The sequence below is a fragment of the Panthera pardus genome, unplaced genomic scaffold, assembly GCF_024362965.1.
Source record: "Panthera pardus isolate Hobbes unplaced genomic scaffold, ASM2436296v1 HiC_scaffold_2, whole genome shotgun sequence".
NCBI classification, from domain to species: domain Eukaryota; kingdom Metazoa; phylum Chordata; class Mammalia; order Carnivora; family Felidae; genus Panthera; species Panthera pardus.
Genome location: NW_026526765.1, coordinates 146,659,559 through 146,674,604, shown reverse-complemented (window position 1 = coordinate 146,674,604; position 15,046 = coordinate 146,659,559). Strand labels below are relative to the sequence as shown.

At 53.1% G+C, this 15,046-nt stretch overlaps 2 protein-coding genes across 4 annotated transcripts in view; one reads left to right on the top strand and one right to left on the bottom strand.

Annotated features, from left to right (window-relative positions):
- Positions 1 to 10,704, top strand: part of PHYKPL (5-phosphohydroxy-L-lysine phospho-lyase) — a 38,997-nt gene extending 28,293 nt beyond the window's left edge. Inside the window, exons 9-13 of one of the 2 annotated variants that reach the window (XM_019469643.2) lie at positions 3,712 to 3,866; positions 4,259 to 4,348; positions 6,013 to 6,143; positions 7,035 to 7,115; positions 10,246 to 10,704. In XM_019469643.2, the coding sequence (XP_019325188.1) occupies positions 3,712 to 3,866; positions 4,259 to 4,348; positions 6,013 to 6,143; positions 7,035 to 7,084 (426 nt within the window). In that variant the 3' untranslated portion in view covers positions 7,085 to 7,115; positions 10,246 to 10,704. Of the gene's footprint in view, positions 1 to 3,711; positions 3,867 to 4,258; positions 4,349 to 6,012; positions 7,116 to 10,245 lie in introns of those variants that run through there. The other variant, XM_053907551.1, reaches the window with a different exon arrangement.
- HNRNPAB (heterogeneous nuclear ribonucleoprotein A/B) lies at positions 7,927 to 14,233 on the bottom strand. 2 transcript variants are annotated; one of them, XM_053907552.1, is made up of 8 exons: positions 14,013 to 14,233; positions 13,699 to 13,930; positions 12,767 to 12,935; positions 11,969 to 12,127; positions 11,637 to 11,768; positions 9,631 to 9,748; positions 8,840 to 8,980; positions 7,927 to 8,537 (listed from the first exon to the last, which is right to left on the bottom strand). In XM_053907552.1, the coding sequence occupies exons 2-8, from the start codon at positions 13,905 to 13,907 to the stop codon at positions 8,467 to 8,469; spliced, it is 999 nt and encodes a 332-aa protein (XP_053763527.1). In that variant the 5' UTR covers positions 13,908 to 13,930; positions 14,013 to 14,233; the 3' UTR covers positions 7,927 to 8,466. The 2 variants fall into 2 exon arrangements, with proteins under 2 accessions (XP_053763527.1, XP_053763528.1); XM_053907553.1 differs by lacking the exon at positions 8,840 to 8,980 and having other exon boundaries at positions 14,013 to 14,232.
- Positions 14,234 to 15,046: the final 813 nt, after the last annotated feature.

Here is a 15,046-nt window from a genome sequence, read left to right as displayed (position 1 = left end):
GCGTCATTGTGTCCCACAGGTTGCCGAAACTCTGTTCACGGTTTCATTCTGGTTTTCACACAGGACTATCTCAATTGACAGATCTTCAAATCTGCTGATTCCTTCACCTCTTTGCCCAAATCTACTGTTGAGCCTCTCTGGTGAATTTTTCGTTAGTTACTGTGCTTTTCAACTCCAGAATTCCCATTTAGTTCTTTTTTGAAATTTCTGTCTCTTGGGGCACCTGGGTGGCTCAGTCAGTTGAGCACCTGACTTTGGCTCAGGTCCTGATCTCACAGTGCATGAGTTCCAGCCCCGCATTGGGCTCTCTGCTGTCAGTGTGGAACCCGGTTTGGATCCTCTTTCTCCCTCTCTCTCTGCCCCTCCCCTGCTTGCACTCTCTCTCTCTCAAAAAATAAACATTAAAAAACAATTTGTCAGGGGCGCCTAGGTGGCTCAGTCGGTTGGGCAGCCGACTTCAGCTCAGGTCATGATCTTGTGCGGTCCGTGAGTTCGAGCCCCGCGTCAGGCTCTGTGCTGACAGCTCAGAGCCTGGAGCCTGTTTCAGATTCTGTGTCTCCCTCTCTCTGACCCTCCCCCGTTCATGCTCTGTCTCTGTCTCAAAAATAAATAAACGTTAAAAAAAAATTTTTTTAAAAACTTTGTCTCTTTAATGATATTCTGTATTTGGTGAGACGTCATTTTCATGCTTTGCTTTTTTAGTTCCTGCAGTATGGTTTCAACTTTTAACATACATGCATAACACCTGATTTAAAAGGTTTGTCTAGCGGCACCTGGGTGGCTCAGTCGGTTAAGCATCTGACTTCGGCACAGGTACTGATCTCACGGCTTGTGGGTTCAAGCCCAGCATCAGGTTCTGTGCTGACAGCTCAGAGCCTGGAGCCTGCTTCAGATTCTGTCTCTGTCTCTCTCTGCCCCTCCCCAGTTTGTGCTCGTTCTCTCGCTCTCTCTCTCTCAAATATAAACATCAAAAAATAATAAAGTAAATTAAAATTAAAGTTAAAAACATATATAATGTTTGTCTAGGAAGGCCACCATCTTGGCTTCCCCAGGGACAGTTTCTATTGATTGTTCCTCACCCCCATGTAGGAATCCTGCTTTCTTCTTTCCTTGCAGGTTTCATAATTTTCTTCTGAAAACTGGACAATAATCCACCAACTTTGGAAATCACTTTCCCTCCTTATAATTTGGTATTTTTTATTACTGTCTGTGTAATGCCTTTTCCGAACTAAGTCTGTGAAGTTTGTATTCTGTGTCACACATGATCTCTTTAGTCTTTGCTTGGGTGGCTTAGTGATCATCTAATGATTGGACAGATATCTTAAATATCTCTCAGCCTTTGACAGATGGTTCCGCATGTGTTAGGGCAGGACAGCCATGCAGCCTACAACTGTCTCAGCCTTCACTTCCTCCTTCTGCAGGGCCTCAAGATAGCCAGTGGTGAGAGCTTAGAGCTTTTCAGGTCTTTCCTGAAAAGGCAATGGCACAGGGCATGAGCATATCCCTATGCGTATGCATGACCTTCTAGATTCTCCAGGACTATGTCAGAACTTGTTCATTTTTTTTTTTTTTTAAATGTTTATTTTGAGGGGCGCCTGGGTGGCTCAGTCGGTTAAGCGTCCGACTTCAGCTCAGGTCACGATCTCACAGTTCGTGAGTTCGAGCCCCGCGTCGGGCTCTGGGCTGATGGCTCAGAGCCTGGAGCCTGCTTCCAATTCTGTGTCTCCCTCTCTCTCTGACCCTCCCCCATTTATGCTCTGTCTCTGTCTCAAAAATAAACGTTAAATAAAATGAAATAAAATGAGATGAAATGAAATGTTTATTTTGAGAGAGCACGTGCACGTGTGTGTGCATGTGGCGTATGGACAGAGAAAGAATCCCAAGCAGGCTCTGCGCTGTTAGCACACAGCCCGACACGGAGTTCCATCTCACAAACCGTGGGATCCTGACCTGAGCCACAATCAGTCGGAGACTTAACCACTCAGGCGCCCCTTGTTCATCTTCTGTTGCTCTTCTGGAATGATCTTGGGGCCACAGGTCAACCTGTCTATTGTGCCAGTTCAGCATCTTGGCCAGGTCATGGTTCCAAACAAAAGATGCTATAATACATACACTCCACCTTTTAACAAGTTCATGGTTAATAATACTATACAGTAAGTAGCCTTGGTCCATCCCCTGTGTCCGTTCCACACATAATTTGTTTTGGACGGATTAGAAATCCGCCTCATGGCAGACTCACCTAGGAAGCTTCTTATGCGCTCAAGCATGGGGCTCTGCTCACAGATTTTGAAGATGATCTAGCAAGACACCATTACACACCCATTAGAAAAAAATTCCAAGCCTTTTTGAGGATGGGAGCGCCTGGAATTTTGTAGACAAATGATGGGAATGTGATAGGACAACTACTTCGGAAGAGTCTTAACAGTTTTTTTTATAAAGCTCAACACACATTGATCGTACAACCCAGCAGCTCCACTCCTAAGAGAAATGAGAACATACGTTTGCACGAAGCCTTGTTAGAAATGTTCTCAATGGTTTTATTCGTAATAGCCAAAATCAAAAAATAATGCAAGGGGCCATTAAATGGAGATTGCACAGACAAATGGCAACATCCATATCGTGGAATACTAGCACCAATAAAATGAACAAACTACTGATCCACACAAGACAGGAAATTTTCAAAACCATGTTGTGCAGAAGCGGCCAGGCACAGAAGGGAACATCCTCTGCGATTTCATTCATACGACATTCTGGAAAAGGCAAAACTGTACTGACAGCAAGTGGTTGCCTGGGCCAGTAGTGGAGGGACACAAGCAACTTTCAGGGGGTGATGGAAACGTTTGGTATCTGCGTTGTGGTGGAGGCTCCACAGGTCTATATACTTGTCAAATTGCACTGAACTATATACAGTGGAAATATATGTGGTTTGTTGTATATACACTATAGCTCAATAGTGTTCTTTTTAAGTATGTTTAAAAAAAAAAAATAGTCTGCAAGAGACCACCTTACTCCTAACTTTCTGTAACACAGGTCCCCACTCAGACATCTGCAAAGCCAGGCAGAGGAAGAGAGTCCAAGCAGTCAGGGTGCCCGAAGGGGACAGCCAGTTCCTGTGTAGACAGGCCAGGTTTAAGTCGAGAATACATATTTACCATTAGCACCTAATTCAAAGCTTTTGATGCCATGCAAGCCACACACAAATCCTCAGGCCACATGTGGCTTACAGTCCGCTGACTTATGGTCTGCACCCTAAAATCTGTCAAACAACAGAGCACTGAGCCAAATGACAGAGTGGCTTTTCCTGGGTGTGGCTCCAGCATGGTGCTCTTGACCCTCTCTGAAGGAGGTGATGGGAACGAGTCCAATGCTCTGGGTCTGGCCCTGACCTGGGAGATGGGGCCCTAAAGCCTCTTGACAAAAACCAGCTCTGTGGGAATGACCACTCCTCTCCTCTGATTCTGCCTCTTGGGGCTCCTCCTGTACTCCTGAGGGTGCCTTACCTGAGTTACAGTCACATCAGCACCTGGAAAGGCAGGACAGCCCACGGGGGCTTCAGGAGAACCCCATTTGCCCGAGTCCCCTTAATTCTGAGGGGTTCGGGCCTGTGCTCGTCGCTGCCCTTGGAACGTGGGTGGCAGTTCTGCCCTCATGCTCCCTGAGGCACAGCCCACTTTCCTGAGCATCTGACACGCCCTTTGTGCCCCGGCTCAGTTTGGAGGCAGCCCGGTGTCCTGTGCCGTGGGCCTGGCTGTCCTGGACGTCCTAGAGAAGGAACAGCTGCAGGCCCATGCCGCCTCCGTGGGCAGCTTCCTGATGGAGCTCCTCAGACAGCAGAAAGCCAAACATCCCATCATTGGGGACGTCAGGTGAGGCTCAGGGCAGCTGCTAGGGGCCAAGTGGGGGGGGGGGGGGGTTCTTGTATCACCTAACCACCCGGGTCGGGGTTGGGGGGCGGGATTTTTCTCTCTGCTCCACAGAACTAAAGCACTGAGAGGTGCTCTTGTCCAGAATGGCGCTTCTAGGGAAGGGAAAACCAGGATCAAACTAGGCTCAGACCCCCAACCTTTCCTCTGTTACCCCTGGGGTCCCTCCCATCAGTTACTTCCTAGAACTGGGTCACCACCCTCTGAGAGTCCCTACGGCACTTAGCCTCCCCAAGAGGCCGAGGAACAGCCCCAGAGCTGACAGGGGCTTGGCTGAGGCCCAGGACCGTGGTCCCTTGGGCCTGGCCTCCTAAGACATTGTCTTTCTGCTCCAGGGGCACTGGGCTCTTCATCGGTGTGGACCTGATCAAAGACGAGGCAACCAGGACACCAGCAACTGAAGAGGCCAATTACGTGGTGTCCAGGTATTTTTTTCTTCAGACAAGTTACCTTTGCAGCGTCTAAGGCCCTGACCAAGAGCCTCCCTCTCACTTCTGTTGTCACCGTGTTCCCAGGCACGGAGTGGGCATCTGGGCCTGAGCAGGGTATGGGCCACCCATCTGTGTGCCCCCTGGCTCTCCAGCCAGGGAAAGCAGCTGCATCAGCTCTGTGGCCCATGTGTGGCTGCAAAAGCTTCAGATGGGTGCAGGCCATTCCCAGCCTAGAATGCCAAAGCCACGGGACCCAAAAGCCACACTTCTCAGACCTGGGCTGCTGGAGGGGAAGAAGCTTCTCCAGAGCCACATCAGGTACTGAGGCAGAAGCAGACTCAAGGCTCCCTGTCCCCCAGAGCAGTGTGTTTGAGATGGACAGGTGCAAGGCATCTGGGTGACTGAGCATCTCCGGACTCCCAAGTCCCCCACCCCAGCCCATCTGCATGTTCCTGCACTTGATCCCATCCAGGACCTGAGCCTCAGTACCCGAGCCTTGGGACCCTTCCCCTTGTTACTCCCTTTCTATCACCCTTCCCTACTCCTACCCCTTTCCCCCACCTTGAGAAACCCTTCTGGTGTGTCCCTATTCAGTGTGAAATGCGCATCGTTCGATTTTGATAACCCACGAACAGTAATGATGTAAAAATGTTCTCCTCCTCCAGATTTTGAGACTGACCCCTTTTTTGGGGGGTCCCGGCCCCGCCTCCTCTGCTGGTTGGGCACACCCACCAGTTCACCCACCACACCTCCTCTTCCCCCTCCCCCCCACGGAGCCTCAGAACCCAGAAGCTGTGGAAGGAGGGAGCCAGACCTGGAGCCAGGCCTGACTTCTTCCACCTCACACAAGTTCTCCAGTTCAGGGAGAAAACTTGAACCAGGGGCAGGTGTTATACCCACAGTTGGCCTGCTTGTAGGTGGCACGGCCAGATGTGAAGTATGGACCTTGTTCTTTCTAGTACAACCATAGTCCATGCCAGGAAGAACGTATGGAAGAAAGGAGCCAGAAGGCAGACTGAGGACACAGTCTGTTCCTGGCAAGACTTGAAAATAACAAAAGGAATAAAAAAAAGAATGGAAGTGGGGGTCAGAGAGAATGTGAAATAACCATCAGGTCAGTCTCCTTTCTGGCCATATCACCTTCCTAGTTTAAAAGCTGTACGTGTGAGATATGAAAGTTCTTAGAAACTGGTAAAACTAAGGGTGAAGTCATCTCCCTAAAAAGAAATGGAAAATTAAAACTGCATAGTCCTCTGGGATTTCAAGATTACTTACGGGAAGAAAACAGAAACAAGGCTGGCAGGGAAATTACGAAGCCAGGTAAGGGAGTATGTCGGGTTCACTGTACCAGTAACACCAGTAAGTGCAAGGATCCTTGCTGTCTACATCGTAGCTGTGGTAGTCTTGGCTTAGACAGGAACTCCGGGACGGACAAGGTGAGGCCCCTACCCTGGGTGGGGGAGGCAGCAGACTCAGGAACAGGTGCAGGGCACCCTAGGTAGGAGCTGTTCATGCTGGGCTACAAAGGGTGGGCAGGTAGGTGTTTGGGAAGAGGCAGCCAGTCCTGTGTCCTGGTGGGAACCCACCTGTGGTGGGGCTCCAAGGGTAGTGTGGCTGGATCCGGGGCCAGAAGGCTCTGCTATATCCTTTCCTCACAGGATGAAGGAGAACTACATTTTGCTGAGCACTGATGGCCCAGGGAGGAACGTCCTCAAGTTTAAACCCCCGATGTGCTTCAGTGTGGACAATGCACGACATGTGGTGGCCAAGATGGATGCCATCCTGACAAGTAAGCTGGGAGCCCAAGGAGGGTCTCTAGAGCTCAACCTGCAGCCAATAGCCAGAACATTCCAGCCTGCCCAGGAAAGGGGTTCAACAGCAAGCCAGGAGTCTTTGAAGAGACGGAGGGAACAAGGAGCTGAGGTGTGGAGGGGTCCCGGGGACCCAAGCCACCCCTTTCCCTGGCTGTGCCTAGAGGGCCTTCCTGAGCACCAAGTAGGCAGGAACTGGGGCACTCACCATCCTGCCAGGGTGGCACTCATGCAGACACGGGACAAGCTAACTACAACAGAAAACCCCACCATGGATCAGTAAAACCATGGAAAGGTAGATGGCAGGAACTTCGTGCCTTACTTGAAGGCTAGGGGACCCTCAGCTGCAGAGCTATTGGAATGAGATTTGTAGCCAGGACTGATTAAATGCAAAAGGAGATTCCTCTCCACATTCCCAATCCCACAGGAACATCAAGGTCAGTCCAGGGTGTCCCCTAAGTGCACTTACAAAGCATTCTAGAATGCACTAAGGCAGTGCTACGTGTGTAGGGCTGGGAGAAGCAGGAGTGGGCAAAGTAGGCAAGATCCCATCTCCTGGTAGACATGAAAGCAGCCCCGCAGGTGGCCCCTCACCTGCCCCAGCAGACACAACTGGAGGTGGTGTGGGACCCGCCATAGGGAGTGTATTCGTGGGGAGCCCAGGGGAGGAGAGGCTGACTAGCTAGCTTAGCTTTTGTGTGCAGGGGGCGCTGCAGTTGAGCCTGAAGTCTCAGGAAACATGGCTTGGTGGCCCATGCACATGGGGCAAGGGGCCAGACAGGCTGGTGGGCTCGATGTCCAGAATATCAACCAAGCTTGGACACTAGAGAAAGGTTAACTTGTTTGGGTGCCTTTGTGATGTTTTTCAGACATGGAAGAAAAGGTGAGAAGTTGTGAGACACTGCGGCTCCAGCCCTGAGGCAGCCCTGTGGAGTGGTGTTCTTCTCTGGGTGAGTGGGCCTTGCTTCTCAAGACCCAACCTTGGTTCCTTGCCATCAGCAGTGGCTCCTTCACTCAGAAAGCCAAAGCTTTCTCTTAACATTTTGTTCCAAGTGATGTTCCCTTCCCCCAGATAGGCTTCAAACAATGGGCCCTTTCCAGACCTGCCAGAAAAATCTCTAATAGTTGCATTTGACAGCGGACATGAGAAAGCAAGAGTAGCACTTTCCTCCTAGAAGTAGCCAGTTCCTTCTAGAAGTGATGGAAAACAAAATTCTTTTTTTACCAGGCTTCATCCATCTAGGGCCCTAGCCCACTGCCGCCTATTGCAGCCAGCTAGTCTCAGGCCTTAACAACCAGCCTCGGGGCGTCCCAATCCAGGCAGCAGACAGGCTCTGCCAGGGCAGGGTGGGCTGTACTACACCACCCAGGAGGGGCCCCTCGTGTCCAAATTGAGCTGGCTCCTAGAACACTGCCTTGGTCTACGGGACCATACTGTCCTCATTGGGAGACGGGATCCGATTTCCATTGGCAGGGTAAGGAGAGATGTCTGAAGGTGCCCCAACGTCCTGCTGCGCTGGGGCATCCTTCACTGTACCACCTTCACCCCCTTGAACAGCTGTCTTCACTCTGAACTTTTTTCTAGAAGGGCAGGGCCAGATCATTAAAAGCAACTTAGTAGCAGTACCCTGTGGCTGACAGGCTATGGCCATGCCGGACAGGACTGCTGTTAGGTCACGGAGGGTACTGGAGCTTCGAAGGCTCAGGAGCACCTGGCCCTTCCCCGCTCTCCTCCACAGCACACCCCACACTCACCCAGGCTTTGGGGGTTTTTAAATTTTTATTTCAAAAGCTTGGATAGCTTCAATATCCAGGTCGTGGCAAAATCAGGACACGTGTAAAATACCTTACAATACATTAGATTCCCAAAAGGTACCAAAAAGTACAGTAAAATTAACACTTCCATTAACAGGAAATGTATGACACAAATAATATAAAATTAAAAGGTGAAAAAAAGGTGACACTGGTTTCCTAAGATACAGTTTACTCTTTACAACCAGGGTCCACAGGTCCAGGCTGCAGAGCGGCAGCAGGAAGCAGACCCTCCAATCTGGCTCTGGGTAACCCGGGAATAAAATCAGCCCATAATGCCGCTCTGGCCTCAGAGACCCCACACGCTGCCTACAACAACTAGAGCTCTGGAAGTAGTCAACAGGAGAGTGATTTCCAGGGGGGAAATTTTAAATAAGATGCACATGGGACAGGCCATAGAAAGTATGCCAAGTTAAATTTGGTACATAATTGTGTTCACTCAATATCCAAACAAAGCGTGTGCGATCGGTCGGGCATCCTGCCGAAGCCTCAGTACGGCTTGTAGTTATTCTGATGGCCACCGCGTCGCTGGCTCTTCCCGTAATTTGTACTACCCTGACCTAGGGACAAGAACAACAACGATAGCAGCTACGACTTACTGAGCGTTTACCCCTGTGCCAGGCGCTTGACATGCATCCTCGCCGGAGCCTACAGCCCCGTCCGGCAGGGGGCTGTCCGTGCCCCACCTTCCTGAGGCCCAGAAGCTCAAGAGCTCAAAACCGGGGAGCTCTAAGTGGCCGAGCCGGACCACACACAGCCCAGCCTGTCCGACTCCAAAGCCCCTGCTGCCAGTGGCCCCTGAGCTGTCTGTCCTGCCTCCCAGGGTGGGTGAGCGGACGGGGCCTCCCTCTCTCCTACTTACTGTAGTCGTAGCCGGGGCCGTAGCCGTAATAGCCATAGGGCGAGTAGTCGTAGCCGCCATAGCCGGGCCCGTAGCCCTGCTGGTAGCCGTAGCCCTGGTTCCAGTAGTTGCCGTAGCCCTGATTCCAACTCTGACTCTGACCTGTGGGGGGAGCGGGCACAGGGGCCCGTGGACCATTTAGCACACGCAGGAGCTAGGATGGAGGAAATCCTGCCCTTTGGGTGGCGGGGCTGCTAATGGCAACTCGGGAGATAGAAGCCAAGGGACTGCCGTCCCAGTGTGGAGGGCCCCAGGCCCGGCCCTGCATCTGTGACCCGAGCCTGTGAGCTGCAGGCCGGGATAGGACTGAACACTGACTTCACTCAGGGCAAAAGAGACAGGAGCTCACTCTCGCTCGATCTCCCTCTCCTCACCCCCACCCTCCCCGGCAGCTCGGCCTTAAAAAGGATGAAGTTCAGGCTTTGGAGTCAGAGGGGCCTGGACAGAAGGAGGTAAAGCGCCTGGCACAGCCCTGCCCTACCTTCTGCCCGCCCGCCCACGGGTGTACCAAGACTCGGGACAGCCGTGGAGACAAGCGCACCCTGTGCCCCCCACCCCTCCAAATGCAACGCAATCGCCCCTCTGCCCTGGGACCCCAGGCCATGAGAAAGCCAGGCTCTTCCATTCCAAGCAGCAGCAGAGCCGATGTGACTCGCCCCGGCGCACCATGCCCCAGAAGCCAGGGTGAGCCCTGAGATAGGCACGGAAGCTCCACACAGGCAGGGACCCTTCTTCATCCAGGTTCCACTCACCTCCGCTTCCGCCACCACCGCCACTGCCTCGGTTCCCTCGGTTGCGGTTCCCGCGGCCCCCAGAGCCATACTGCTGCTGCTGATACACCTCTTTGGGCTGGGCCACCTTGATTTCACACTGAAAGCAGAGAAGACAATGGGTCAGACCACCATGACAAACTCCGGGCAGGGACTGTGGACAAAGACCTTTGCTGACAAACATTCAGATAGCCACCTGCGACCACCTGCCCCAAAACAAAATATGCTCAAGTTGGAAGCCACGTGTAGGCTAGAAACTCTCAGGACCACAACTAAAATCTAGATAGACCAGAACTTACTAGGGTCTTTTTGGCTGAAACCTTTCCCCAGAGAACTTACTGGGGATGACAGATACAACCCCAGGCCTGCTGATGGCTGCTCAGGGGCAGCTCTGTGTCTAACTGGGAGGATGGACAGCGAGGCCAATGCCAACCCAGTGTAGCAAGATCCCACATCAAGGGTCAAGTCTGATGCCAGCCTGGTCCTACTGGGCAAGGGGGATGAGAGGTGGCTTCCCAAATAAGAAGCCTTATAGGAGAAACAAAAAACAAAAAAACAAAAAAACAAACACCTTTCTCAATCTTTTTTTCCTTACAGAAGAAAGGAAGCATCCCACTCAAATACACTGAGGTGGTGACCTTCAGCTTGGAGGATGAAAACCACTGAAGCTCAGGACAAGGCTTCCCTGAGGCCCTACGGCTCCACCCCCACCTTCCCCCAACCACTGGCCTATTGTCAAGAAGGGCCAGGAATCTGTGTCCCCTTAGGACGCAAAGAATCCTTTTTTTTGCTCAAAAATTTGCCCACTGTGTGTGCTATGAGAGTCCAGGACCTCCTAGTGCTCCTAATTAAATCAGGAGTTTACTTTTTAAAGAAAGTACCTGGGCACATATACCTCCCTAATTAGGACCAAGAAAAAAAAAAACATATAATGTGTCACCATACAAGCATACTCTCCCTCAAAACTCAAAAAAATTGACAAGCTACCCCCTCAAATGATGCCATCTGATGTCTTCTGTTGAATTAAAATGCCAAATACATTTATTTCAAAACCCACTACCAGTTATAATTTACTACCTTACAGACACTTCCTGTCCAGTTCACAATTAAGACACATAAAAAAAAGACCTCTGTCATTCATTGTCCACCGGAGGAACAATGAATGAGCGAGCTCTTACCCAACGGCTCCTAGGATTCAACATCATTTAAGGGCCCAATCCTGAATCCAGTCTAACTTCCCAGCCAAGATTAAGACTTCCAGAAGCCCCACCCGACCAGTCCCACCTTATCTGGCTGCTCCTGTGGCTCAGGGCCTGCCACACCCAGCCACAGCAGGCCACACCCTCAACTGCCTCCTAAGCCACCTGGAGAATACCTGAGACAAACTACCTCTGGCCTGACCAGAGTTCAGAGGAAAGGGTTGCAGTTCTCCCTGCACAGCACTGAGCTGGTTTAAGGTAAAACTGGCCATGGTTGCCAGCTCACTGAAACCCTGGGAGCTTTGGAAAGAATCTTCACCTGGGGTGGGAGTTCACTAAACCAGCATCCAAAGGGGGTGGAAGTGAACAAAGATCTGTTTGTGGCGAGACAGGAGATAATAAGCTCCAGAGCAAGAAAAGACTTCAGAGGGAACTGCTAGATGACAGAAGTTCTAGAATCTTCTGAGACCTTAACTACAGGCCCTATTCGCCTCAGACTACTCAGAACACCTTGACGTCTAGCTTTCAATCAGAAATCAAAGGGGCTACTCAACACCCTCTACCCCACAGAAACCACCCTTTCTCCTTCCTCCCACACATCCTGTGTTTCTGCCAATTCTACCGACCTAGGAACCCCCTGAAGGGCAGGACCATCTGCCCCAATCAGGAAAGCAGACGCTACAGAAAAACAGTCGGGTCAGACTGCCCTAGAGAGTCCACCTCCTAACCCACACCTGTAAAAGCCAATTCGCCACCAGGTGGCCAGATACAGAGCTCGTGACACCTTACCTTACTTCCACTGATGGTGTGGAACTTTTTCTCCAGAACCTTCTTCACAGGTTCCTCTTCTTTGAAGGTGATGAAAACAAAGCCTCGTCTTTTGTTCGTTTTTGGATCCATTGGAAGCTCAATGGCCTCAATCTGTAAACATACACAAAGCTCAGAACCAACGCCTCTTCCCACCCCAGGACCCATAGGGAACTCCCAGGAGAAAAGACCCACAAAGGCCAGAATGAACAAGAAGCCTTGCTGAGGACGGCTAGAGCCAGCCAAGGCTGCTAAGAACCAGGAAGACCACAACCTCAGGGCAACCAGCAGACAGCTCCGAGTGACACACTCACCTCCCCAAACTCGCCAAAGTATTCTCTGATCTTCTCCTCAGTGGCTTCAGGATTCAGACCCCCCACAAAAATTTTCTTTACCGGGTCCTTCTTCATGGCCATTGCCTTTTTGGGGTCAATGACACGGCCATCCAGTCGGTGTTCCTTCTGGTCTAGGACCTGTCCCAACAGAAGGACATTAGGTTCTAACTCAGCAGCATGACCCTGAACAAGGCCCTTCTCTTTGAGACACAAAGACCCCAACACTGGTACACAGAATGTGTATGTCCCCTCCAAACTCTACCCCGAACCTGACTTACCAACTCAACTTCTCCAAACTTCAAGTATAGCTACCCCCCCAATCACCTTCCCTGCCCAGTCTCGGTGTAAAGCCGGTCTCTTTCAGGAGTAAAGCAGCAGTGTCTAGAGTATAGGTTGGAATCCACCCCTTTCTAGCTGTGTGAGCTCTTCTACTTAAACCTGAGTCTGTTTTCTGCAAATTGGGCCTAAAATAATGCCTTATTTCATAGCAACCCTGGACTGTTTTCTAATCCCCACAATAAAGCATCTGCTTCAGCAATGCCCAGAGTAGGCATAAAAACATAATAAACACCAGCTATAATCTTCCTGGACCACTCTAGTCCATACCCATCGCTCTACCTAATCTGCATTTTTAATTCCTTCAAAAACAAGAAAGTTCCTCACCTCTGCTGTTGCCAAAGCCCTCAACCACTTACAGCACACACAAACTAATCACACTCTAAGAATGATATCCTCTTAGATACACTTAAGAGCGCTGACATCAAATACCCAGCTTACCTTCTCCACACTGGCTGCATCTTTGAAGAGGATAAACCCAAACCCTCTTGACCGGCCAGTGTTTGGGTCCATTTTTATTGTACAGTCAACGACCTCTCCAAATTTGGTAAAATAATCCTTTAGGTCCTTTTTGCTGGTATCCCAGCTCAGGCCACCAACGAACATTTTTCTGAAATGGTAAAGACACGTGCCAACAAGTCTTACAAGAAGCCTTGTGATTTTAGAAGGGCTGGCCCTGACAGAACCTTCACTGTGAGGATTATAAACAAGGTGGCCATCCGGTCAAAGGTGTACCCTTAATGTCCCCAAGGGAGGGTACTACCCTTGGAATGTACTAACAAATCTTCACTACCCTCCCAAACAACCTTGACCCTAACGGAGCAGCCCCAGACTGGGCAAAGAAGAGCACTCTTAGCCTGGGCTAGAAGCCCCCGGGACACTCATAACTGGAAGTCTTTTGACTACCAAGCAAGTACCAAAAGGCTGCCGTCCCTGCCCGTCCTCCCCACCCTCGAGAACTCGCCCTCAAGGAACTCGAGGCTTCCGGGGGCCGGAGACCGCGTTCAGACCGTGACTCCGCCCTCCGCGGGGTGGGGGAGGGAGGCCGCCGCCGGGGCGCGCGCCAACTCCGCCCACGCAGCCCCGCGGAGCCCGAGGCCGCCTCGGCCCCGGGTCCGAGGGCACTATCCCCCCCGCCTTCGGGCCGCCCGCCCCCGGCCCCGCGCGAGCGGCCCCGGGGCGGCGCCAAAGTCGACCCAACAAACTCCTGCAAACTCCGGCGCGAGCGGCGGCGCGGCGGGCGCAGCGGGGCCGGGCGGCGGGCCGCGAGCAGGCCCCGGCCTCCCGCCCGCCCCTCCCCCCGCCGCGTGGCGCCAACAAAAGGCGGCCCCGGAACAAAGGCGGCGCCCCGGTCGGCCCGCGGCCGCACCTACCCCGCGTCCTCCTCGTTCTTGCTGGCGTTGATCTGGTCGCCCTCGGCGCCGTTCTGGTTGCCGGCCGGGGGCGCCGCGCTCCCGCCTCCGGCGCCCGCCGCGGCCCCGGTGCCCGCCCCCGCCGGCGACTCGCCTTCGGGGGCGGCCTCGTGTCCGTTCTCGGTGGCGCCCGTGGTCTCCATGGGCTGCTCCTCACCCGCTTCCGACATGCTAGGCCGGGGCGCGGCGGCTCCTGCAACGAGCGACCACGGCGCGTCAGGGCCGCGCGGCTCCCACCCAGCTCCCGCCCGCCGCCCGCGGGCCCGGCCGCTCACCTCGCGCCGATGACGCCGCGGGGCCCGCTCGTCCCCACCCGCAGGGAAGGCGCCGCGGGCTCGGCCGCGCTCACGCCCGCGCTGCCGGGCCTCGCCTCCGTCCGCCGACGGAGCTGCCGCGACCTCGCGTCCCCCTCCTCCGCCGCGCCGCAAGGAGATCACCGATCAACACAGCTCGCTCGGGCCCGCGCGGTGCCGCCGCCTGACAATGCCGACTCGTGGCGCTCTTTATAATGCCGGGGCCGGGCCCACCTCGCAACAAGGCGTATGTTCATTGGCTACGCCAGCCCGTCACTCAACCCCGCGCCGGCGTCCCATTGGCCTCAGCGGCGCGCGCACGCTAAATCCGGGCGGGCTTTTGTCCTCATTTTAGAACCCGCGCGAGCCAGGGCCTTGCGGAGGGTTGCCGCGGCGGAGCGGGAGCACTGTCTTGTCCCGAGCGAACGGCCGCGCGAGCCCAGTGGCCGAGGGGCCCGAGACGGTCTCTTCTCTGTGAGGCTGCAGTCTCTTGCCCCGATGCGCCCCATCCCAGCACGGTAGCTTCGGCCACTCTTATTTTCCCAAAAGAGGAAACTGGTCTCTAGGAAGTCTCGCAACCCAAGGTCGCTTGGCTGGAAGTGGCAGAACTCGGGCTGCCGAGATGGGCCGCCCAGGGTTCCCCGAAGGCCTTCCGCCAGGGCTCGAAGGGATTGGGACGCAACTCGCCCTCCCCTTTGACCTTGGTGCCCTCACAGTCCCTTGCTCCCGCCCTTTCTGCCGCTTCCCCCAGTAGCAGAAGCGGACAGGGGGTGGAGCCCGCCGAGCGTCTGGTGCCAGTGGTGTTCGGGCAGGCAGGATGTGGCGGGAGAAACGTTGGGACCATGGTCTTCTCCATTCTTATGTCGTCCGGCAGCACCTAGACGATAAGCGTTGTTTTTTATACTTTGTATTAAAATTTTTCACTTAGGTTAGTTCATTTATTTCTGCTGAAAAATTTTTTTTAAAGTTATTTTGACAGCGAGCGAGCACAAGAAGGGGATGGACAGAAAGAGAGA

Bases quoted from the DNA above. Each gene is read 5' to 3' on its own strand.
- HNRNPAB (XM_053907552.1), bottom strand. From the start codon at position 13,907: ATGTCGGAAGCGGGTGAGGAGCAGCCCATGGAGACCACGGGCGCCACC. The intron at 8,981-9,630 runs GTGAGTGGAACC...CTCCCCCCACAG, and splicing joins CGGTGGTGGCGGAAGCGGAG to GTCAGAGTCAGAGTTGGAAT. The intron at 8,538-8,839 runs GTAAGTAGGAGA...TCTTGTCCCTAG, and splicing joins CGGCCCCGGCTACGACTACA to GTCAGGGTAGTACAAATTAC.